Source organism: Sebastes fasciatus, chromosome 12, assembly GCF_043250625.1.
Source record: "Sebastes fasciatus isolate fSebFas1 chromosome 12, fSebFas1.pri, whole genome shotgun sequence".
Taxonomy (NCBI): domain Eukaryota; kingdom Metazoa; phylum Chordata; class Actinopteri; order Perciformes; family Sebastidae; genus Sebastes; species Sebastes fasciatus.
Genome location: NC_133806.1, coordinates 4,034,959 through 4,059,912, shown reverse-complemented (window position 1 = coordinate 4,059,912; position 24,954 = coordinate 4,034,959). Strand labels below are relative to the sequence as shown.

The following is a 24,954-nucleotide window of genomic DNA, read 5'->3' as shown; positions in this document are numbered from 1 at the left end:
CAGTTGTCACTTGTTGCCACAATAAATATTCACTTATTCTGCAGCCTGATGGAGACACGAGTGTCAAACTCAGCCATTTATCCGCTTTTCTTCCTCACTAACTGGCAACTTGATCTCTGACAACACAGAGATACCACGTGACACCAACGCCGTTATACTATTGGCTCACAAGCCTTGTTAGAAGAGGGAACTGAATGTCAGATATCTTCCACAGAGATAAACCAAACATTCATTTTGGACCCGTCAACATTTTTTAAATGATTAATTCACAGTTCAGACTTTTAGTCGGCATAGGGCTGTAAAGGTTAAAGCAATAACGCGTTAACGCAAATTTGTTTTAAAGCTACTAATTTCTTTAACGCATTAACGCAACTTGTGATTTTTAGGTTGTAGCGGGTTCAGTTTTAAAGCTAGAGAGAAGATACTGGCATCATGAAACTAGGAAACCTGAGGAGTCCATTGGTACCAACCATGTCATAATAAATTGTTGCAAAGGAGGTTAAATAATGCTCCAAACATATGCTACATTTTCAAAGAGGTCCCTTGACCTCTGACCTCCAGATATGTGAATGTAAATGGGTTCTATGGGTACCCACGAGTCTCCCCTTTACAGACATGCCCACTTTATGATAATCACATGCAGTTTGGGGCAAGTCATAGTAAAGTCAGCACACTGACACACTGACAGCTGTTGTTGCCTGTTGGGCTGCAGTTTGCCATGTTATGATTTGAGCATATTGTTTTATGCTAAATGCAGTACCTGTGAGGGTTTCTGGATAATATGTATATATACTACCATGTTGATAAGAGTATTAAATACTTGACAAATCTCCCTTTAAGGTACATTTTGAACAGATAAAAAATGTGCGATTAATTTGCGATTAACTATGGACAATCATGTGATTAATCGTGATTAAATATTTTAATCGATTGACAGCCCTAATTCAGCACCTTTCTAAAAGCTCTGTGGATGTGTTATTTTTAAAATAATATTCATCTACATAAAAACGTTATCAATATGACCTTTAAACCATCTCAACAGTCATGTCCCCTCTTCCAACATATATTCCATTCTTCATATATATTATTATATATATAGATATATTATTTATAATGTAAAGAGAAGAAGACATAGCTTAAAGACTAGTTGTCTTACTTTTGGGTCCTGAGCTGCTGTCTGACAACCTCTGCACCAGATCAGTCCTCTTCATCGTCTTTAAAATCTCCTTGGTCCTCTCCACAGACTGTTGGCCGCCGATCAGCACCATTAAAAACACTGTGTCCTGCATGTCTTTCATCATCGGCCGCCACCACGGGATGTTACTTCTGACAAAGTCAGTTTCACTCAGAACCACCTTGAACCTCTCGAGCTCCTTCACACTCAAATCTTTCAGTGTTTCCAAAAGCAGCTCTATAACAGACGCCATCGTTTCCACCTGGCAAGTTCAAAGGAAATGTTCATGAGGCAAAAGTGCAAAAACTTCTCAGCTGGGATGATTACAGATTATTCTGGTCACATCTCATCAATGTCTGTGTTTCAGAAATGAGGATGTGCTGAGTACATCAGCTATATCATAGCTCTATCTGATTACATGTGTACATTTCTCATCAAGGTGATTCTCTTTTATCCTCTTGATGAGTCATTTAATGATTTTATTTCTGTTAACTATTTCATGACTTTTTGTTTTATTGCCTATTTAAGGCGTTCCTCATGTGAACACAAGACAAACTGAATGCAGCTTCAGTTCTGAAAAAACCTTCTGATGAAAATTAGGAATTTGGTTTTGTTCATCATTTATAACATTCAAGATGAGGATGATGTTGGATCTACATCTATTGAATGAAAGCTGAAGTGGTTAAAGTAGAGCTGTCACTAACAATTATTAAAAAATGTTCAATGTACAAAACAATCAGTGTCCAACAATCCAATGTACAAATACATATTATGTCCCTCTCTGTTGCTCCCTCCCCACCCCGTGTAACCCCAAGAACAAGAGGGATAAACAACAATTCAATAACTCAATAATGTGGCTTCACAGAAATAAAATTAAGAAAAATAAATAAAATTACATAAATAAATAAATACATTAATCCTCTGTACAGATGAAGACTTTTAAGAGATTAAAATCATAAAATCCACCTGAAACTACTTGAGATTCATCAGGCCTGACCCAAATGCTTCGAAGCTTCGACCATTGCCATGGTAATCAACCAACAAATCAATATTGGACTGCTTCATTTTTATTTTTATATATATATATATATTTAAGTATGTAATAATAATGTATAAATCACAAAATAGCTGAATAAGGACAATGGACAATGACAGATGTGACATTACTCACCTCCTGGGTCAGTGCAGGACAATGTTCATCCACACAGTGTTTCTCTGAGGAGAAAGGAAATATAAATGAATGATGGGAATTAATGTGAAGCTTATAATGTTCAGTTTTTGTGTTTGTGTATTTATTCATCAGTATATGTTATATGTTTATATGTATTATATGAAACAGTTTCTGCTTCTTTCTCTTACCTTTGGGTCCTGAGCTGATCTCTGACAGCCTCTGCACCAGATCAGTTCTGTTCATGTCCATGAAAATCTCTTCAGTCACCTCCACAGACTGCTGACCGTACATCTCCACCATCATCTCCACCATCATCTCCACCAGGTCTCCCTGGGTTGACTTCAGCAGTTTACTCCATGAGGTGAGTGGAAGGTTCCTCTGGAAGAACGTGAACTGCAGCAACCACTTGAATTGCGTTAACTCCTCGGAGCTCAAATCATTGAGTGTTTCCAAAAGCAGCTCTTTAACGGCCCTCATTGTTGCCACCTGGAACATTCAAGTATATGTTCATAGAGGAAAATATGTTTATTAGATTTTGCACCTTATTTTAGACATTTGAATGTTTTAAGATGTGTTTTTCACCTGAGCTACTGATAATTATCTGTTTGTTAGAGCAGAGGATGATTCTTTTTTCCTTCTACTCTTTAATATCTGTGACCTGAATGTTTTTTTAATTTTATTTCCAGGCTGTAACTCTGTCACTGTGCTGCCAAAAACTGAAATGAGCCACCTGATCTTAACATCAGATGTTGTGGTTGAATTAACTGTGCAAACAGGTGGCAGCACAATGAAGATACTTTCTTATTTTCATGTTTTGCATTTTGTTTAAGTCTTTGAAATACAATGAATTGATAATAGCAACATTACTGAGCTCAAATGAATCTCAGCTTCAGTTCAGTGAGAAACATTTGATTTAAATCATGAGTTTGGTTTAATTTATCATCATTAATGTTGATATGATTTAAAACCTACATCTTATTGAATAGAAGCTGTACTCTGTATGATCAGACAGATATGACATCACTCACTTTGTGGATCAGTGCAGACAGGTGTTCATCCACAGAGTGTTTTTCTGAGAAGAATGAAAGGAAATAAAAACGAGTTGGCATCAGGCAATACTTTCACTAAAAAACAATACAAAGAGGTCAACACAGAATTTCACACAAACCTACAGCTACATATAATGTACCACTGATATTTTGGCCCATCTCCTGAAATATTTTTTTTTTACATTAATATAATCAATATTTATAATGTAAAGACCAGAAGATATAGCTTATAAACTTATGATTTTAAAATGTTTTTGTCTTTATTGTCTTACTTTTGGGTCGTGAGCTGCTGTCTGACAACCTCTGCACCAGATCAGTCCTGTTCATCCTCTTTAAAACCTCCTTGGTCCTCTCCACAGACTGTTGGCCGTCGGTCAGCACCATTAAAAACACTGTGTCCTGCATGTCTTTCATCTCCAGCTGCCTCCACACGATGTTTGAGTAACGTCTGTCAAAGTGAGTTTTACTCAGGGCATCCTTGAACCTCCGGAGCTCCTTGTCACTTGAATCTTTCATTGTTTCCAGAAGCAGCTCTATAACAGACGCCACCGTTTCCACCTGGCAAATTCAAAGGAAATGTTCATGAGGCAAAAGTGCAAAAACTTCTCAGCTGGGATGATTACAGATTATTCTGGTCACATCTCATCAATGTCTGTGTTTCAGAAATGTGGATGTGCTGAGTACATCAGCTATATCACACACGGTAATGATACCATCAATAACAGTTGTCCAATTGATCACATACACCTGTTTCTACAAACTGCTTGTACGTGTACGTTTCTTTAGCAACATCAAGTTGATTTACTTTATCTCACTTTATCCCTTAAAACTGTTTTATTTATTTATTTATTATTATTTTTTTTCAAATATTGTGAATTTCTCAAATCAAAAATAACATACTATATATTCCCTTAGAGGAAGATATAACACAAGTTATTAATATTATTGGTAAATAACATTTATGCATAGGACCTATTGTGTGCATTATCAATGATAATGTTCAAGATGTAGATGATTTTTAATCTGCTGAATGAAAGCTGAGTGACGTGTCATTACTCACTCTCTGGATCAGTGAAGGATGCTGTTTCTCTGAAGAGAAAAGAAATAGAAAAAAATCTATTAGCAATTAATTTAACATCAGAATGAACATTTATGATACAAATTATTTCCTCCTAAAGTGATAAACCTCCTTAAAGGGACTATTTGTAACTTTCAGAAATGCTTCTTAACAGCGACACCTGTGGCCGTGAAATCAACGAAAGTCAGCGTCGGGCTCGCGCTTGCTTGCTCTCAATATACCTGAACGAGCATCACTCAAAACAGTGAGGCGACACACGTCAGCTAAAACCACAATATCACTCTATACTTCAGCTGCATGGCAGTAATGTTAGCTGACCAGACGAAGGTCTCTCCATGAACATGATTTAGATCTGATCCTAGTGTTGGCTTTTCCGGCCTAAGTGCATGCTGAGGCAGCGAGGCTCTCCAGCGTGTCTCCCTGCTCTCTCCGCCCGCAGCCGGAGAGAGCAGAGGAGACACCGGCACCCGGTCGGTAACGAGAAGACAACGTAAATCTTTGTAGAGCTCCGTCACTTCACAAGACACGGAAAACCTCTGTTGGTCTGGAGGAGCTGCAGCAGTTATTTCTGCACAAACGTCCCCTGTGCATTCACTAGATATTCTCAGAGCTTAACTAACTCTCCTGCAGTTTGGAGTGAGCGGGCGTTCACGTCTAGAGGTGGAGCGAGCTGAGCTGTCTGAGTGAAGGCGAGCAGGCAGAGGAGGAGGGTACAACGGCTACACGTGAACGCGCATATGCGAGCGCGCATGTGTGACGACCCGCTACATTTGTGCGCATACAAAGTTACAAATAGTCCCTTTAACAGTGACATAATAATATAATGTAGAGTCTGATTTTCCAACAGTGTTCATTTTAGATGTATTTGTTATTGTAATATACTAGTGGCTGTCAAAGTTAAGTGATAATAACACATTAACGCAAATTTGTTTTAAAGGTCACATATTATGCTCATTTCCAGGTTCATAGATGTATTTTAATGTTGCACTAGAACATGTTTACATGCTGCAATGTTCAAAAAACCCTTTATTCTTCTCATACTGCAGCCTGAGTCTGCCTGCCTCAGAGACTAATTCAGCCTCTGTCTGAAAACCACTGATTCACAGCCTGTCTCCTCCCACTCTGATTGACAGAAAACGCTGACCAATCAGAGCAAACTTCCTCACAACAACAGCGTCACCCTCCCCCTCCCTCCCGGAGAAGCTCTGGAGAGAGAGACGAGTGGAGAGAGAGGAGCTAGAATAGAGCTTATAAACCACTTTTAAGTTTATAAACCAGAAACTTCACCCAGCGCACGTTACCGGAGGAATCTGATCAGAAATCGGCGACACATGATGAACATCTGCGGTCCAGATTCCAGGTTTTCCTGACGGTTTCTCTCAGGTAAATAATACTATTTATAGCTCTGTTAGTTAACTCAGTGTTTACCTCATGCATCAACTCTGTAAACCGTAAACATACACTCTGTTTTACGTCTGTCTTTACAGATCCATCTGTGAGAAATGACCGACAGAATCATCCCAGAGGAGAGCAGACAGCTGAGAGCAGACAGCTGAGAGCAGACAGCTGAGAGCAGATGGCTCTGTTTACATGGCGATACAGAGCTAACCCGGTAGCATGTAGCTAACCCGGTAGCATGTAGCTACATGCTAACGGGTTAGCTACATGCTACCGCTATGACACGGTGTGTAAACACAGCGACCATCAGGGTGGAAAATAGAAGATGTGAAACAGTAGTCAGTTCATTATTTCTGCTAAAAGATAAATGTATGGAAGATCAGAGTAATGGTATATTATTTACAGTAGGAGCTGTCTCTGTGTTACCATGACTACAGACCACCGGAGCTTAGCTTACCATAGTTTACCAGAGCTGAAGACTTTCTCCTGTACCATGTTAACATAACTAACTAACAGGTGAGATGATTACAAATGCTGTGAATAATTAATATTGTCATCTGTCAACTCAAATAAAGTTTGACTGTGAAACAGAAATGTGTTGTGTTGCTTACAAGTCACTATTTACTACCTGTACTCTGCTACATGCATGACATCAAATATATATAATATATAAATATCATCTGTTTAAACAGTGTAATTACATAAAGCCTTTGTGAAAGAACATGTTATATTTAGATGATGGGAGTACATGAAGACGGTTCTGCTGGTTCTTGCAGACTTTGCTCAAGTTAGGTTGAGGAGGAGAGACAGTGACGCGCTGTGGGGCGGGGTCAGCTACTGAAGGTTCTCTCTGGTTCGACCAGGAAACCCTCACGTGACTTGCATTTCTGCCTAATGACGTCAGAAGACTAGGAAAAAAGCGAATTTTTTTTCTGCACCCATTTCCGGACAAACGGAGGAGGAGAAAAAGAGAGAGGATGGTCTTTTATGATACTATGGTGGCCTGTAGACACACTGGGGACAGATATTGATGTTTAAAAGACATGGAAAAGTGCATTTTGCATAATAGGTGACCTTTAACACCACTAATTTCTTTAATGCATTAACACAACTTGTGATTTTTAGGTCGTAGCAGGTTCAGTGTTAAAGCTAGAGTGAAGATACTGACATCATATGAAACTAAACAACCTGATGAATCCATCGGTACCAACCATGTCATACTAGCTTGTAGTGAAGGAGGTTAATTAACGCTCCAAACTTACGTTAAATTTTGTCGAGGAAAAACTGGCATGGTCATTTTCAAAGGGGTCCCTTGACCTCTGACCTCCAGATGTGTGAATGTAAATGGGTTCTATGGGTACCCACGAGTCTCCCCTTTACAGACATGCCCACTTTATGATCATCACATGCAGTTTGGGGCAAGTCATAGTCAAGTCAGCACACTGACACACTGACAGCTGTTGTTGCCTGTTGGGCTGCAGTTTGACATGTTATGATTGGAGCATATTGTTTTATGCTAAATGCAGTACCTGTGAGGGTTTCTGGATCAATATCTGTCATTGTTTTGTGTTGTCAATTGATTTACAATAATAAATATATACATACATTTGCATAAAGCAGCATATTTGACCTCTACCATGTTGATAAAGAGTATTAAATACTTGATAAATCTCCCTTTAAGGTACATTTTGAACAAATAAAAAAATTATTAATTTGGGATTAAGTATGGAAAATCAAATGATTAATCGTGATTAAATATTTTAATCGGTTGACAGCCCTATAATATACACAAACATAAAAGATCTGATAAAACATGTTAACTCCAGCTGATGTATTTTCCTATTTTTACATAATACAGTACAATATAAAACAGATATGTTTACATATTTCTTGTCATAATCTGCCTTTAGGTTATGTTTTGTTTGTTCTAATGGATCCTTTCCATAATGTTGTCAGACACTTATAATAACAATCTGAGCCTGTCCGTGGCAAAAACAAGACCTTTTAGTGGACGTAAATGACGGTACCAGGTTGCCCCAAATGATTACATTACAGCTCGTTTATCAATACCGGACCAATTTCACAAAGTGTCCCCATTAGTCACTTAGACACACAAACATGAAATAGAGTCCAGGTTGAAAAAGACTGAAGTTATCCTTTAAGGTTCATCTGAAAGAATAAGGTCTACATCTCATAGTTAAGAGATGACGTATTCTCCAAATGACATTCTGTAAAGCTCTCGTCTTTTTTTATGATGACATTTTGAGAAATACTCTTTATTGGCTTTCTTGTCAAGAGTGAGATGAGAAGATCAATGCTGCTCTCATGTTTGTACGCTAAACATGAAGCTAGGAGACAGTTAGCTTAGCTTAGCATAAAGACAGGAAACATGGGAGAACGGTTAGTCTGTCCACAGTTTGTGTTTTTTGTACCAATTAAACAAACAAGACATCAAATGTTAATTAGTGAGCTTCAGAGGTGCTGGTAGGCACATCTTTAACTTTGGACTGAGACAGGCTAACTGATAAATTAGGAGGTTTTATAGTCAGATTCTGGGGTTCTAGACAATCTGATCAATGACTGATCACCACTGGTGGAAAGTAACTAAGTACATTTACTCAAGTATTGTACTTAAGTACAAGTTTGAGATACGTGTACTTTGAGTATTACCATTTTGTGTTACTTTATACTTATACTACTCCACTACATCTCAGAGGTACTTTTTACTGCACTACATTTATTTGACAGCATTAGTTACTAGTTACTTTGCAGATTCAGATTATCAATACAAAATATTAATCAACTAATAGATTATGATATATTATTATAAATGTAGCTACCCAGCAGTATATAAAGTAATTACAATGAGCTCCACCTTTACCAGCTGAAACATTAAAGTGATGAACACATTAATGCATCAATAATTATAATCCAATAATATAATACACATCATTCTGAAATGAGCCATTCTGCATAATGAGTTCTTTTACTTTAGCTACTTTAAGTATATTTTCACGCTGTGGTATTGCTACTTTTACTTAAGTAAAAGATCTGAGTACTTCTTCCACCACTGCTGATCACAAACAGAGTACAGGGCATTTACTGAGAAGACGTCATACTACCTGTGTACCCACCTTCTGCCATGGTAGCTACACCAGATGATCCTGCTGAGGGACTCGCAGCTGAAACACATTTAGGGACAATTGAAACTGTTTAATGATGGACAGGTCTAGTGTTTACTACTACTACTGTTACTACTGGTCTAGTGTTTACTACTACTACTGTTACTACTGGTTTAGTGTTTACTACTACTACTGTCACTACTGGTTTAGTGTTTACTACTACTACTGTTACTACTGGTTTAGTGTTTACTACTACTACTGTTACTACTGGTTTAGTGTTTACTACTACTACTGTTACTACTGGTCTAGTGTTTACTACTACTACTGTTACTACTGGTCTAGTGTTTACTACTACTACTGTTACTACTGGTCTAGTGTTTACTACTACTACTGTTACTACTGGTCTAGTGTTTACTACTACTACTGTTACTACTGGTTTAGTGTTTACTACTACTACTGTTACTACTGGTCTAGTGTTTACTACTACTACTGTTACTACTGGTTTAGTGTTTACTACTACTACTGTTACTACTGGTCTAGTGTTTTCTACTGGTTTTCCATACACACGGCAAACAAAATGCATGGTATTGGGGGAAAAATAGAAGACTAATAGGTACCCACTTTGTCTCTCAAATGCTCTTACTGCAATTAATTTGTTCTCAATGTCATCCTCCTGGTTTTAAAACTGATTCTTTAAAGTGCCCTTATTGGTTACCAGTTTAAAAAGACTTCCCCAGCCTGTCTCTGTTTGTTCCTACTGGAGATGTAAATCAAATATAGTTTCATATTTAAAAAATCCTAAAACAGCTGGGCACTGTAGTTTTTGGCCAACCTTAATGAAACAGGAGTGAATGTTACATTTGTTATGGACTATTTTCAGCTGCAAATGTGGTGCACTAGTGAGTAAAATTACATTTAAAAAATCTTCAAAATCTCTCTGCTGTATTTTGTTTTTGTTTTTAATGTGTTGTGCTTTGTTTTTAAGTATTCTAATTGTATTTTCACTGGACATGTCTGACTTTTATATTCTGAATAGCTGTTGGTACCATATTTGCTCAATATGTTGCACGTCCTTCAGCTGCTTTTGACAACCTGAACTCAGTGAGTCACAAATAGTGAGATGACTGTACATAATACCTGTGCACCTACCTTCCGCCATTATATTTATACCAGTTGCCGTCACCGAGGATCAAGTAGCTGTAAAAGAAATTAGGGAAATCAAGACTTCAGAACAATTGTATTGTTGTTAGATGTTATGCATATCTCTGTTGTCTCATATACATTTAAATGAGAAAACAATGTTGTCTTTCTTAAACGATAAGAGCAATGAGAAAACATTAAGTAGAACAGGTATACACCAGACATCTAACAGAAAATACATCAATGAAAAAATGCCCATGAAGGAATGTGTCCGAAACAGATTATAAAGACACGAGAAAAATAAGCTATAAGAGGAGTGCATGGCACATAATGAGCTTCTGGACAGCTTTGATCCACCATAAAGGTTCAAAGCAGTGTGTGGTAGTTAGGGATGGCCCGAATACCATTTTTTGGGCTTCAAAGCTTCGGTTAGAAATATTCAAAGCTATTCGAAGCATCGTGGAGCAGCAGGCTGACATGTTCGTCTGTCTGTCTGTCTCCATCTCCTCCGTTTCAGTGCCGGGGGCCGGGACAGAGCCACTAATGTACACACACACACCTCTACACACAACAAACAGTGATATCCGTCTGAGAGTAACTAATAATAATTAATGTTGAATATGAATAATAAATAATGTTGTGGGATTATTCCTTATTTCATGGGATATTTGGGGATTTATATATTATTATTATGACATACTTAAATACCTGTATATATATAAACATTGGTATTACAAACAATTTGGTATTAATTCACAGTTACTTATGTTATCACATCCCAGGTTGTGTGCTGAGGGAATGTGCAGAACAGCTGAAGGACGTCTTCACGGACATATTCAACATCTCCCTCAGCCAAGCTAGAGTGCCCATCTGTCTAAAAAGCGCCACCATAATACCTCTGCCCAAGACGCCAAATCCAGCCTCCATGAATGACTACCGCCCTGTAGCCTTGACCCCTATAGTCATGAAATGCTTGGAGCGACTTGTCATGAATCACATCAAGTCATGCCTCCCAACAAGTTTGGACCCGTTGCAGTTTGCATACAGAGCGAACCGGTCTACGGAGGATGCCATCTCCACTCTGCTCCACCTCACTCTGACGCATCTGGAGAACAAGAACACTTATGCCAGGATCCTGTTGATTGATTTCAGCTCGGCAGTTAACACAATCTTGCCTCAACAGCTCATTGAAAAGTTGTTGTTGCTGGGTGTGGATCCTGGCATGTGCAGATGGATCTTGGACTTTTTGACAGAGAGACGGCAGACAGTCAGAGTAGGTAGCGTAACATCTAAGACGACCACAGTGAGCACAGGATCACCACAAGGGTGTGTACCGAGCCCTTTACTGATTACGCTGCTGACGCATGACTGTTCTGCTAGTTTTAACACCAACCACATCATAAAGTTCGCCGACGATACCACAGTTGCCGGCCTCATCACCAACAGCGATGAGTCGGCCTACAGAGAAGAGGTGGAGCAGCTGACAGCGTGGTGCAAAACACACAACCTTGCCCTCAACACCAATAAGACCAAGGAGATGGTGGTTGACTTCAGGAGGACTGGTCACCGGCACCATCTCCCACTGACCATCAGCGTCTCTGAGGTGGAGAGGGTACACAGCACCAAGTTCCTGGGGGTCCATCTGACAGACGAGCCTACCTCCAGTGACAACACCACAGCTGTCATCAAAAGGGCCCAACAGCGTCTTTATTCTCTCCGCAGACTGAAGAAGGTGGACCTCCCCATCCCAGCCATGACCATGTTCTACCGAGGCACCATAGAGAGCATTCTCACTTACTGCAGCTCTTCCTGGTTTGGTAACAGCACAGCAGAGGAGAAACACAAACTAAGCAGGATAGTGAGATCTGCTGAAAAATTCATTGGTGCCTCGCTGCCGCGTCTGCAGGACATCTACACCGAGCGCTGCGTGCGCAGAGCAAACGGCATCACAAAGGACTTCAATCATCCCTCACATGGCATGTCCACACTCATGCAGTCCGGGAGAAGATACAGAAGGATCAAATCAAGGACTACTCGGCTGCTAAACAGCTTCTTTCCGACAGCAATCAGACTGCTCAATCAGAATATGTGAACTGCACTAAAGAGACTGTTCCTTTAATAATATTTTTAATTTTTAAATTAACTATTTATTTTATTCTATTTTTAGCGTACTTTTAGCTTATTTATTAGTGCTCTTAATTATTAGTTAATTACTTTATAGTTTTCACCAAGTGTTTTGCACTGAATTTCTGAGTGGTGGATGTAAGAAACACAATTTCGTTTTTATGCTTAGCATAAAAATGACAAATAAAGGAATCTCAAATCTCAAGAGGGCAACACAGTGATTGACAGTAGTACTACAAGTAATGATAATTTACAATATAGATCGATCTGCTGATTATTTTTATTTGTGATTAATTGATTAGGCGACCCATTTACTCTAAAATATGTCAGAAAACAGTGAAAATGCCCATCACAAGTTCCTAGGGCCTAAAGTGAGTACAAAACCCCCAAATATTTAATTTCCAGGAATATAATAGAGAAAAGCAGCAAATCTTTGCAATAGATGAGCTTAAACTGGAGAATGTTTGGCATTTCTGCTTGATAAATGACTTAAACGATGATTAATTATTAAAATAACAAATTAATCTTCTCTCTGCTTTTAGATTTATAGATTAATTGTGTCCGCTCTGCAGCCCAGGAGGAAAAATCTATGAAAGAATTGTTTGATATTAGAAGTAATTATATAATTTTGCAATGAAAAGTACATTTCTTACACATGTACCATAGCAGCTATAACGGGTCCCAGATATAATCTTATTTACTTAATGTACCCTGTTTAGGCTTGTTTAGTGTACTAACAGCCCCTTCATTAGTTGATTTATATTTTGTATAAACAATCGGATTCTGCAAAGTAAATAATGCTGTCAAGTTTATTGTAGTGGTATAAATATATAATATAATATAAATATAAAATATAGAAATATTGTCTTCCAAAATATAGCTAGGCTAGTGGAGTAGAAGTATAAGCAACACAGTCTCACGGCAGTTCATGAAATAGTTATGAAATTTAATCTATTTGATTCGTGTTCATAGACACAAATTCTCTTTTTTTCATGACGCTCAGCACGACGTATTCTTTCGTGTTTTTTCCTACAAATGTCCAGCAACACGTTTCCACTCCAGTCTTTTCAAAATAAAACTACTTAGTTAGGTTTAGGAAAAGATTGTGTATGATCAGCCGTTTTAACATTTAATAGCTAGACAGGATATACATTAGAGATATCTGCAACGTCATTTTGCCTATTTAAAACTCTAATTTCAGATATCACTAATTCTGTTTTGACTAGTATGATTCAAACTACTACAAAAAAGCTATTAAGACGGTAACTTTATGCACCTCTTTTAATATATTTATCTAAATGTTTATTTCCCCTGGCTTTGTACTTGTATGATGTTTATCTCCTGGCTGTTATTTTGTCTTGTTGTTCTTCCTACAGATTTACGCCTCTCTTTGTAATGAAACCTGTATGACCGGTTTGTGAAAAAAGAAAAAAGAGGGAGAACAAAATTTAAATAATTCTCTCTCTGTAGAAACTCGTGTTAGTTATTGTATAATTAGTATATTTAATATATTATATATAATAATTAGTAGACATGTTAAGTTGTTAGTATCATTAACGTAGTTATCCGTGTTCACACATTAACAGGAAGTTAAAGCTATGGAAGTGAAAGTAAGAAATAAAACCGTTAAATACCGTTTTACAAACCTTTTTAAAACAGCTTGTAGTTTCAGCTGTCACAGCAGAAGTCCATCCATCTTTACTGACTGTGGTAAATCTTTAATGGTTGAGTTGACAGGACTTGAGTCGAAGTGTCTCCATGAAGTGTCTCCATGAAGTGTCTCCTCTCGAGTAGCGTCTCCTTCCTGTTGTAGTGATGTGTTGGTCCAGAACGAGCCGGTTCAAAGAGCCGGTTCATTTTGCCGGCTCTTTTAAGTGAGTTAAGTTTAAGTTGTTTTTTTTTTGTTTTTTTTTATTAATTCAAGGCAGAAAGATAGGACGATTTTCTCCGCACCACGGCCACTTCATGCACTGACTATGACTGCATGCAGATAACAAAGACATCAACAACTCCCAGCAAGCATGCTGGTGCTGTGGGAACCAACCAAGCCCCCAACAGAGCGTGATCCGGACTTTCGTAGTGGCCAAATGGCGGTACTGCAACTTCTGTGTCCGTCACGTGATGCCGTTGGGCCCAAAAATAATTTTTCCCATAGATTTGCATTGGGAAAGAGACGTCTGTTACTCAGAGGATACATTTTTTTGAGGTGAATCCACTTCCCAGTTACTACTACAGTACACTCTAATAGCCCTTATTTAAAAAAATAAGTTTTTAAAGTTGTAAAATGCACTAATAGCTGAATCCAGAGTTATTTCCCTTCCTCCGTCCATGTGAGTGAGACCCAGACCGTGACGTTGGGACCCCGTGACCGAGTCATGTGACCGAGCGGACGCTACTGCGTATGTCCCAGTTGCCCATGGTCCGCAAAGATACGGGTACTTTTCCAGACGGAAGTCGAGCCATTTAGGCTTCATGCGCAAATGAGACACTCTCATAGGAATGCAACGCTGTATCCAGTTCTCTTTATACATCCATGGAACCAACGCACGGGCATCGATCACAGGGACTTCCCACACCAACATACATGGACGCACTGAGGAGAGATGCAGGATAGTGCTTGCGAGCTAGCCAGAGGTATGGAGGACCGAGATAGCTGGAAAGCCGGAGTCTCTGCTGCTCCTCTGTCTGCCTGTTTGCTTTCACTCAGCTCGCTCCACCTCTCACGTGCATGCTCGCACACTACACACTGCAGAAGAGTTAGTAGCTCTGAGAATATCTAGTGAATGTACAGTGGACGTTTGTGCAGATATAAATGCTGCAGCTCCTCCAGACCAACAGAGGTTTCCCGTGTCTTGTGAAGTGACGGGGCTCCGCAGCGAGAAACGTTATCGTCTCCGACCAAAACTACGGTGTCTCAACTGTTCCCTCCGGTCGCGGTCGGGAGGCTGAGGCAGGAAAAGCCAACACTAGGATCAGCATTGATTCATGGAGAGACCTTCGTCTGGTCAGCTAACATTACTGCCAAGCAGCTGAAATATAGAGTGATATTGTGCTTTTAGCTGACGTGTGTCTCCTCACTGTGTTGAGCGATGCTCGTTCATGTCTATTTAGAGCGAGCAAGCGCGAGCCCGATGCTGACGTTGGTTGACTTAACGGCCACAGGTGTCGCTGTTAACAAGCATTTCTGATTCTTGCAAAGAGTCCCTTTAACAGAACCATTTTATAGCATGCATTTATGAAAATATTCATCCTGGTGCTACAGTATATCTATCTGGTGCTTTTTGTAATTTTTCTTAAACTTGTCTTATTCATTTTTTGATAATGTAAAATGAATCAAATAAGGTTGCTCAAAAATGTTATCTAGGAAAAAGATGTATCTATATTTTTAATTATTTTATGTATATTTTTTAAATTCAAATGTAAATGACAATTCAGGTTTTAACTTTGTCTGCAGACACAGAACAGTTTGATTGAGTGATTGTGTTTTCTTTTTCTGCCTTCAGACTGTGGAGCAGTTTCTCTGATTTATGATAAATATAATTATGACTATGCAAAAAAATGTTTTTACATATTGTCTAATTTTGTTTATAGATTATTTTGCTTTTCAATAAATAAATTGCAGCCTTCTAAACATATAGCCTACATTAAAAGTACCGTTCATTGACTAACACCAAATACAACAAGCTATCGATAGGCCTGTTCAAAGGCACATTAGCTTACTGTTTAATGTTAGCTTTAAGTTGGATCCTACTCTATATTTGTCCACAACTTACTAAAGTTAAAATGTATAATAATATAATATATAATATCTGAACACACCGACCACATCTGACTGAAGACCAGCACCGGCTGCAGTACTGGAAACAAAGAGAGACTGAATTAAAAACCTATACTATGTCAAATAAAGCCTAAAAATAACAACAGTACGATGAATAAGACAACAATTACCTGTATTAAAACAAGCATTGCTAAAATATACAGTCACATATTGTCAACAACACAACAAATTGGTTAAGGTAAACATGGATAGTTACATACTTTGCACCATAATTACTTGTTTTCTAAGGTTCTCATCCCACAATAAAAGTTATGGCAGACCTACTTAATGATTTTAAAAGTGCAATACCCCAGGGGATTACAAGTAGGCTCCCCATGAGCCTACTTGTAAAAAAAACAAATTTTTTTTACAGTTTTTTTCAAGAAATTTTACATTTTCTGTCTGTATTTCAAAATGAAATTTCATTTGTGATTTATTTATATGTAAATGGTCTTAGATTTACAGTATTTTTTGTAACCACAATCGTAATTATCTGTATTTAAGCTTTTCTTGATCATTTTTAAAGATAATTATTCTGTTTCTTTTAGAGGTTTATGACTATTTTAACAATTAATTTATGTTAGAAGAAAAGGATTTCATGGAATTCAAAAAATATTTCTTGTAAAAATACAGATTATTTTTGCAAAACTTCTGAGTTAATGTAAATTTGGGCTTTTGCAACGTAAAATTACATGTTTCATTTGTGATTTATATGTAAATGGTCTTAGATTTACGGTGTTTGACTATTCTAATAATAAATATATGTTAAAAGTAAAATATTTCTTGTAAAATTACAGTAATAAAGGCTAATTATATAAAGATATAAAGATTATTACCACATGGCTCCTGGTGACCCCCTGCTACAAGAAGATACAAAGAAAAAGAAAAGAGATCTATCCAGTTGCAGCACATTTCATGGGAATCATCCAGTCTTGTCTCTGAAGGATGTGGGAACAGAGAAGGTAAGATTGTCCAACAGGGAGGATTTTAGAGAAAGTATGAGGATTTAAAGATGAAGCATTTCTGTAGTTTCTACTGGATTACTTGTTCTCAAATATCAGGATACTTTTTTTAAGAAAAGATTACTCTGAATAATGAGGTTGAAGGAACATGTGTTTTTTTTATTTTTGACATTTTTTTATTATTGATTGGTTAAGGTGAAATGAGTATTTGCCAAATAATATTGTGAAAAGATGATTCTGTATATGGTCACTGATATTTAAATTTTTGTATCAACTAAGTTATTTATTTTGTGTACCTGTATGGTGATTTTGGTCACATGAAGGCTCAATGAATTGTACATAAGGAAATCATATATATATACATGTATATATATATATAGCATCACTAATAATTAGTAAACATTATTATCATTTTGTTGTTAAGAGTAAAATAACTTCACTGAGGTTAATTAACTATCACTTACCATTTATAAATGATGGTTATTATAAAGTGTTACACATCTTTTTTTTATAAACAAAGAAGCATAAAGTCATAAAAAATAATCATCCTACTAGATCTTTTTTTGCATTACACCATTATTCTTGCTTCATATATTGATTTTAGGCCACTTCATTTGAATAAAACTATGAACCACACATATTAATAATTTAAAATAGAAAACATCTCAACCTGGTGAATTCAAAGTACACAGTGCATTTATATGTAACACAGATGTGTTGGCATAGCACCTCTCAACAACAAAGCAATTCAAAGTGCTTCATGTAAGACATGAAAAAGGTTTCAAGACAAAATATACAGTAAATATAAAAAGACTTTAATATAACAAAATACAATTTTATAAAACAGAAATTTAAAAAAATACATAAAGGCATATATTACATGTAATTTATCCTCAACTATAATAAAAGATGAATCTCAATGTGAGGCAAGTAGACATTATACGATTGTTTTTACCTCAATAAAGGCAGAAACATCACCCTGTAGGCCTGTAAGCTCTTCACCTCCAGATCTCACACCTGTTTACATCCTGTTGTAAATGTGTACACCAGATTATATATATATATATATATATATATATATACATTTGTTCCATTTTGACATGTAATACTGTTGTGTACTTGCATTGCTTAAACATCATCAGAGGAAAAGATGATTCCCTTCATCCCCCTTACTCCTTTAAATCCTATAAACTGGTTAATATAATTATTTTCGCACACTGTGCAGCTAGAAAAACCTGATCTGTTGCTAAAGGAAATCACCGTCCGTGTTCATGCCACAGAATAATTTCACACTTCTGTTTTAAAAACAGAAAAATTCAGTTTGACTGACATGAATAAAGTAATTACGGCCTCACGGTTGTACGCCTCCGCCAACCAGTCAAGTTGCAGTTTACATCCAGGTCAGTCCAAAATGTCACCACTTTCATCTTGTAAGACATTTGTGTGAAATTGTCATAATTAGCATATGAATTCTTGAGTTATGACCATAAACATGTTTTGTGAGGTCTCAGTGACCTTTGACCACCAAAATCTAATCAGTTCATCCTTGAGTCCAAATGGACGTTTGTGCCAAATTTGAATAAATTCCCTCCTGAGAGGCATAAAAAGTCACATTTCTTCTTGTGTTCCTCGGTGCTAGAGATCGCAGTACTGTTACATTACTGAAGAAAAAATGCAAGAAGCTGAAGAGACAAACCTGAATACAGTCTCAGTTCTGTATGATGAAAAATAATGAATTTTGGTTTTGTATTGTAATTTCTCAGTTCAAGGTGAGGACGGTTTTCAACCAGCATGTATTGAATAAAAGCTGTGTTCACATCTCAGACAGATGTGTCTTTGTTCACTTTCTGGATCTGTGCAGACAGGTGTTCAACCACAGAGTTTATCTGGGAAAGGAAATCAAAAAATCATAATCAATTTATCTGTTGCTTTTCAGAAAATATAATTCAAATGCTTCATTGCAAAAATAAAATTAATTCTACAGTCATGCTAACGACTCTGTGAGGCTGCATGTTGGCATGATAAGGCTAAATAGGTATAATATCTGCCATGTTCACCATCTCTGTTCAGCATGATCACATTTGATAATTAGCATCAAACACAAAGTTCAGCTGAGGCTGATGGGAATGTCATTTGTTTTGCAGGTATTTATGGTCATAAACTAAAGTATTGGAAATTATTTTGACCAGATGATGGCGCTATAGGAAGAGTTGAGGAATCACCAAAGTGATCACAACTCAGCCTGAAGGGGGAACAGAATGTCTGAACCAAATATCAAGGCAATCCATCCAACAGTTGTTGAAACATTTCCCAAAAATACAACAAATGTCAACCTCATGGTGGCGCTAGAGGAAAAGTCAAAGGATCGCCAAAGTTATTATGATTCATCCTCTGGGGAACATGATTGCCTGTACAAAATGTCATGGCAATCCAAAGTGGTGGACCAACTGAATGTCACTGCCACGCCTGGAGTCCCTCACACTACTAAAAATCAAGCAGTGTTTTATCTGATCAACACTAATCTACATGACGACACATGCTAATAACTGTGTAAAGTTCACACAGTGACACATACAGCAAAGAAAATGACTTCAGAATCACAGAATGATGTTTATGTTACATGTTATTATGGTTTGGGCCCCTACCTCCCTCTGCTGTATTCACACCAGATGCTCAAGCTGATGATCCTGCAGCTGCAACACAGTAATGAAAATTCTAATTAGGGTGAAAGCTGCTGAAACGTTTGCTTTGTTTCTAATAAACCAGAACATGTAGACATGTAGCTAAAGATTTTACAGACATGGAATATGTAACATTGCTGGTTTCATCTACAGCAGTCGTTCTCAAACTATGGTACACATACCGCTGGTGGTACGCGTGCTCTCTCTAGTGGTACGCGGAGGCATCTCTGACTATCGATTCCTCTGTATTGATGCTTTCCCACAGTTACGCATGCACATTGATGCATACGCACTTTGTATCATGTTTCAGTTTGTTTGGTGCCGGAGCCACGGTGAAGAAAAAAAAAAAAAAAGCGCTCAACAGCGTGGCGCTACTACACCTGAGGGGGACGCACCCTATTATTTCCCTGATAAAGAGACACTGTGAATAACAAAACTGTTTTGAAATCAGCAGGAGGAGAGTTAGTAACGTTAGCTGTTAGCAGCCGGTGGGCAGCACAGTCCTGGCTGGCTAAATACCGGAGATACGAACGTTAACGGAGGTGCCATTGAGTTATTGTTATGAGACGTTCAAAGTCGGCTCAGGAAAAATGACTATTGGGCGGAGGTAAATAACAACGTTATCATGATGTGTTCAAATGTAATCTCGTAAAATGTATGTTTTGGTGAGAAACTTGAATAAATCCAGTTGTTTGAAGCAGATGTTTTCACATCAATATAAAATAGATAATAGAGAGAGAATTATGAGCTGTTTAACTTCCTAACATTAGCTCTCTTCCTGGCCAAGATCTTTTTAATCAAAGCAAATATTTAAATAATCATAATAATTTGAATTGTGTGTTTTTATGCAAACAACCACTATAGATGACAATAACAAAGTACAGTACAGTACTTTGTGTGTTTGGACCTGCAGTGCATATTTTTATATTTTAGCATGCTGGGGGATTCTCTGTTTTGTTAAGTTTTGTTAATGGAAACATTTACTACCCAAAACAGTCAGTCCTGTACGGTTCAAAAGCTCCTGCATATAATGTAATTTTCTTAATAATATGCTGTTTGGAGTGATTTTCAGTATAATAAATGCTGATAAATAAGTGTGCAGTATGTTTTTCTATAAATTAATGTAGTGATAAAATAGAGGTTACGTCTGACAGAATTAGTTTGGCCCCCGGCAACAATCTGGGTTTCTCATGTGGCCCCCCAGGAAAAATAATTGCCCACCCCCTGGTCATAATGGTGGTACTTGGAGAGTAAAATATTTTCTGAGGTGGTACGTGATGTAAAAAGTTTGAGAACCACTGATCTACAGTATCTGTTAAAGTGATGGCTTTTTATCATTCAGATGTGTTACGGTCCCATCCGGGCCATCAGCCTTCCTAGTGTGTGTATTCCCTGTCTGTCTAGTGTGGGCGTGTCTGGCTGTTTGTGTGTGTGAGCATCTCCTCCCCTGCAGGCTTTGCTTCTCCCGCGCTCTGATGCAATCAATCCACCTGATCAAATCATGCACGGCTGCTTCCAATCAGATCATGAACTCCAGTTCAAATAGCCCGGTTCTCCAGTCACTCATCGCCAGAATCGTTGACTCAACCCAAGTGGTAGTTTCGCCTCGGCCACTCAGCAATATTTACTGAGATATTTTGTTCCTAGTCTTTTGAACTTTTGCTCGACAAGTTATGTTTGTTTCCTGTTCCCAGGATTCTCGCCTGCCTGTTGCCTGCCTGCTCTGCTCAACTCTAGCCTCGACATTCCCTCAGCCCATTCACAATTCCTGCTTTTGGCAATAAAAGCCTTTTGTTCCACTACAACTCTGCTGTCTGTGTGTGCATTTGGGTCCAAAACCTCACTGATCGTAACAGATAGTGTCCCGTTACATGACCGAAGAATAATGATGTGAAGGAAGAAGAGTGTTTTCTGTTCCCTCTCAGGCTGCATCAGAGATGGATTTTAAAACGTATTATGCTGTTGAAGAAGTTTCTACTGCCTATTTGATAGTGTCCAACACAAAGCATTAGAAGAGAAGATGTTAAAGGTCCAGTATGTAGGATCTGGAGGTATCTAGTGGTGAGGTGAGGAGATTGCAACCAACTGAAGCCTCTCCCGGGTGCCAAGCGCGTTGGAGAGCTACGGTGGCTGACGTGAAAATGCTAATGGCCCTCTCTAGAGCCATTCAGAGATTGATTGTTATGTTTAATCTTTATTTAAGTAAATGCATCTGGAGTTTTGCTCACATCCTCTAACACCACCCAACTAAACTCCTGTTTCCAGGATCATTTAAATGCTCGCTTGCACTTCAGCTCAGAGAGTTTGTCTTTACCCACCTCCATTTTCTCGTGAATGTGCACATGTGCAACATTCAACAGAGATGAGTAGAAAGCAAGATGGCTCACTCCTGAGCTACTTCCATCATCAGCTTACTCTGCGTTTATCTCTGTTACTATCGACATCTTTAACCAAGTGGCTTACTCACTGTGAGGACTATGTAGCAAACATTAGTTTTGCCTCTGATAACTGCATCTACATAATACAATCATTTGATGTATTTAAAATAAAGAAATTCCAGAGCTACCCTGCATTCAAAGATGCTGATTTATAATTTAAGCATAACATTTATGGTATAAATATGCCACTACTAAACAGTTTGTTTGTTCCACAACTTACCTTTGGATCCTGAGCTGGTGTCTGACAACTCCTGCACCAGATCATTCCTGTATATTTCCTTGAAGACCTTCTTGGTCACCTCCATATACTGTTGGCTGTAGGTCTGCAACATCAGATTCACCAGATTCAACCTTTCACTCTTCTCCAGTAGGTGGCGTGGGATGCATGGGAGGCCTGCAAGTATGTGTTTGTCCCGCAGGTTCCACTTGAATGCGTCAAACTCTTCCTGATTCAAGTTTTGCAGCATTTTCAAAAGCCTCCCTCTGTCCGTTGTGATTGTTGCTTCCTGATGAATTCAAATTGAAAAAACAAAGGGACATGATTTGACTACTTTATTGGCGGATAATATTATAGTTGAAAAGCTCACCCGAAGCAGCATCAGTTATGTGAGAACCATCCAATTTAAATCAGGAGTTTGGTTTGCATCACAACTTTTCAACCTGCATCGTGTTAAATGAAAGCTGTGTTGAGCAAAGTCAGACTGATGTGACTTTACTCACCTTCTGCATCAGTTCAGACAGGTGTTCCTCCACAGAGTGTTTCTCTGAGGAGACAGGAAATAAAAAATGTTGCATGAATGATGGTTTTAACATCTGACTATAAACATCAGACTAACTAAAAGCAAAGTAAAAATTAATAGCAAACAAACTGCTTTCTTTAATAACTGGAGTGCTGGAGAAAAAAAGACCTGGCTAATATATTAGGGATGCACCGATCCAACTTTTTCAGTCTCGATACCGACAGCAATACCTGGTCTTCGGGTATCCGCCGATACCGAGTACCGATCCAATACCAGTGTTCAATTAATAAACTGTATGCCTCACTGTGTGGAAGTGACTGGGATCATTATTTCATGTGTAAGGAAACATCAAGCTTGACCTAAACATTGCTTTCCTAACTTTGTAATACAAAATGTAACAAATAAATATATAGATAACATAACACATTTAGTGAATTGTTATTTATTAATAAAATAAGAAATTGTACACCAACAACTTAGCAAAAAAAATCTTCCAAAATTAACAGGAATTACAATTCAGGTGTAAACCTTTTTAATGCAGCAATTAATTGGTCAAAACATAAACTGGAATTAAAAATCCAGTACATAATGTATATAATATATAACGTAGAATTAAATTGAATAGATCGGCCCCGTTGTCACCGATATCATATCAGGTATCGGTGCATCCGTACTAATATACAGACTAGATACAGACTTTGTCTCTCAGCTCTTGCTTCGCTTAATTTGTCCTCAACTTGCTCTTCCTGGTTTTGAAGCAACCTTCCCCCTCATTGCCTGCCTGTTTTTGAACCACTCAGTGGATTAGTGTCTAAAAAGTCTAAATTTCTGTCATCTCAGATGAGCTTCAAAGGCATAACTTTTTTGGCTCAATATTTACATAGTACAACTTCAAACACCAGGATACAGTTTCAGATGTTCAGGCCAGGTAATACATACTGTTTTAGATTAAGTTGAATATAAAATGAATAATCAATGGTTGGTTGACAGACAGCTCTTCTGTGATGATTAATGGTCAGAAAATAGAAAACTACTCACTGTCACTTGAACCAGGTATGGAGGATTGTCCACCTGTCTTTTTGACTACAAAGATAGGCATACAGAATGTTTGATGACAATTTACACTTAGGAAATAAATGTAATGAAAATATCATGTTGACATTATGGTAAAAAAAACAAAAAAAAACATTCTTGAATAATATACTAATTGTTAAAACATTGAAATCCAGATTCTGTACAGGTGTATTTACATAAAGGCATGAATGGGCAGTCCCAAATTTCCATAATCAATCAAGAATTATGTATTTTCACAAGAAATTTAGCAGCATTTTAGTCAACTTTAATTTTAAGAAAGCATGCAAACGTGTATGTTTTTAAGTTGAAGTACCTTAATATGTTTTGCAGCGTACCTACCTCTTACTGTAGCACCATCACATGGTCCAGTTGATTCTGCAGCTGCACAACATGAAAATGACAATTGCACAATAAATGCATTTGTTCTAGCTTCTAGACAAAAATACTACAGCAGGCTAACCAAAGTACCAGAATACTACACCAAATAGCCAGCCCACTTGCCTCTTTGGTTTCACAAGTACAAACCGAGGCAACATTTCAAAGGAAATTACAATTGACTCTGTTCTACTCTCCTACTAGTCATGCTGTTACTGAAATCCATTTCTTGTAAATACTCATTAAATGTTTTTCTTACCTTCAGATTCACCAGAGTTTTGAAAGTCAACTGAAATAAAATACAGAACAAAACAAAATATTGATTGGTGATATTGTGGTTTTATGTATTGTATTTACATCAAAACGTTCAACAACTGTGGAAGCCCAAAGGGGACTTTATCAAAATGATAATGTAATTCCACAATAGCATTACAATTTCCCACATATGTCTGTGTTATTTGGGTAAAATTAAAATGCAATTATCCAATTTGCATTTTCATGTTCACAAAGCAGCATATTTGTCCACTCCCATGTTGATAAGAGTATTAAATACTTGACAAATCTCCCTTTAAGGTACATTTTGAACAGATAAAAAAATTTCGATTAATTTG

At 37.7% G+C, this 24,954-nt stretch overlaps 1 protein-coding gene and 1 long non-coding RNA gene across 2 annotated transcripts in view; one reads left to right on the top strand and one right to left on the bottom strand.

The window, feature by feature from the left end:
- LOC141778417 (uncharacterized) overlaps window positions 1-24,954 on the bottom strand; it is a 153,609-nt gene that overhangs the window by 62,639 nt on the left and 66,016 nt on the right. The window contains exons 37-42 of the mRNA XM_074652666.1: window positions 4,455-4,483; window positions 3,667-3,952; window positions 3,374-3,417; window positions 2,534-2,831; window positions 2,346-2,389; window positions 1,157-1,436 (exon numbers count right to left, since the gene is read on the bottom strand). Of these exons, the coding sequence (XP_074508767.1) occupies window positions 1,157-1,436; window positions 2,346-2,389; window positions 2,534-2,831; window positions 3,374-3,417; window positions 3,667-3,952; window positions 4,455-4,483 (981 nt within the window). The remainder of the gene's footprint in view (window positions 1-1,156; window positions 1,437-2,345; window positions 2,390-2,533; window positions 2,832-3,373; window positions 3,418-3,666; window positions 3,953-4,454; window positions 4,484-24,954) is intronic.
- LOC141778234 (uncharacterized) lies at window positions 5,708-6,435 on the top strand. Its single transcript, XR_012596014.1, has 3 exons — window positions 5,708-5,855; window positions 5,960-6,056; window positions 6,134-6,435. It is a non-coding gene; the product is annotated as an uncharacterized LOC141778234 (long non-coding RNA).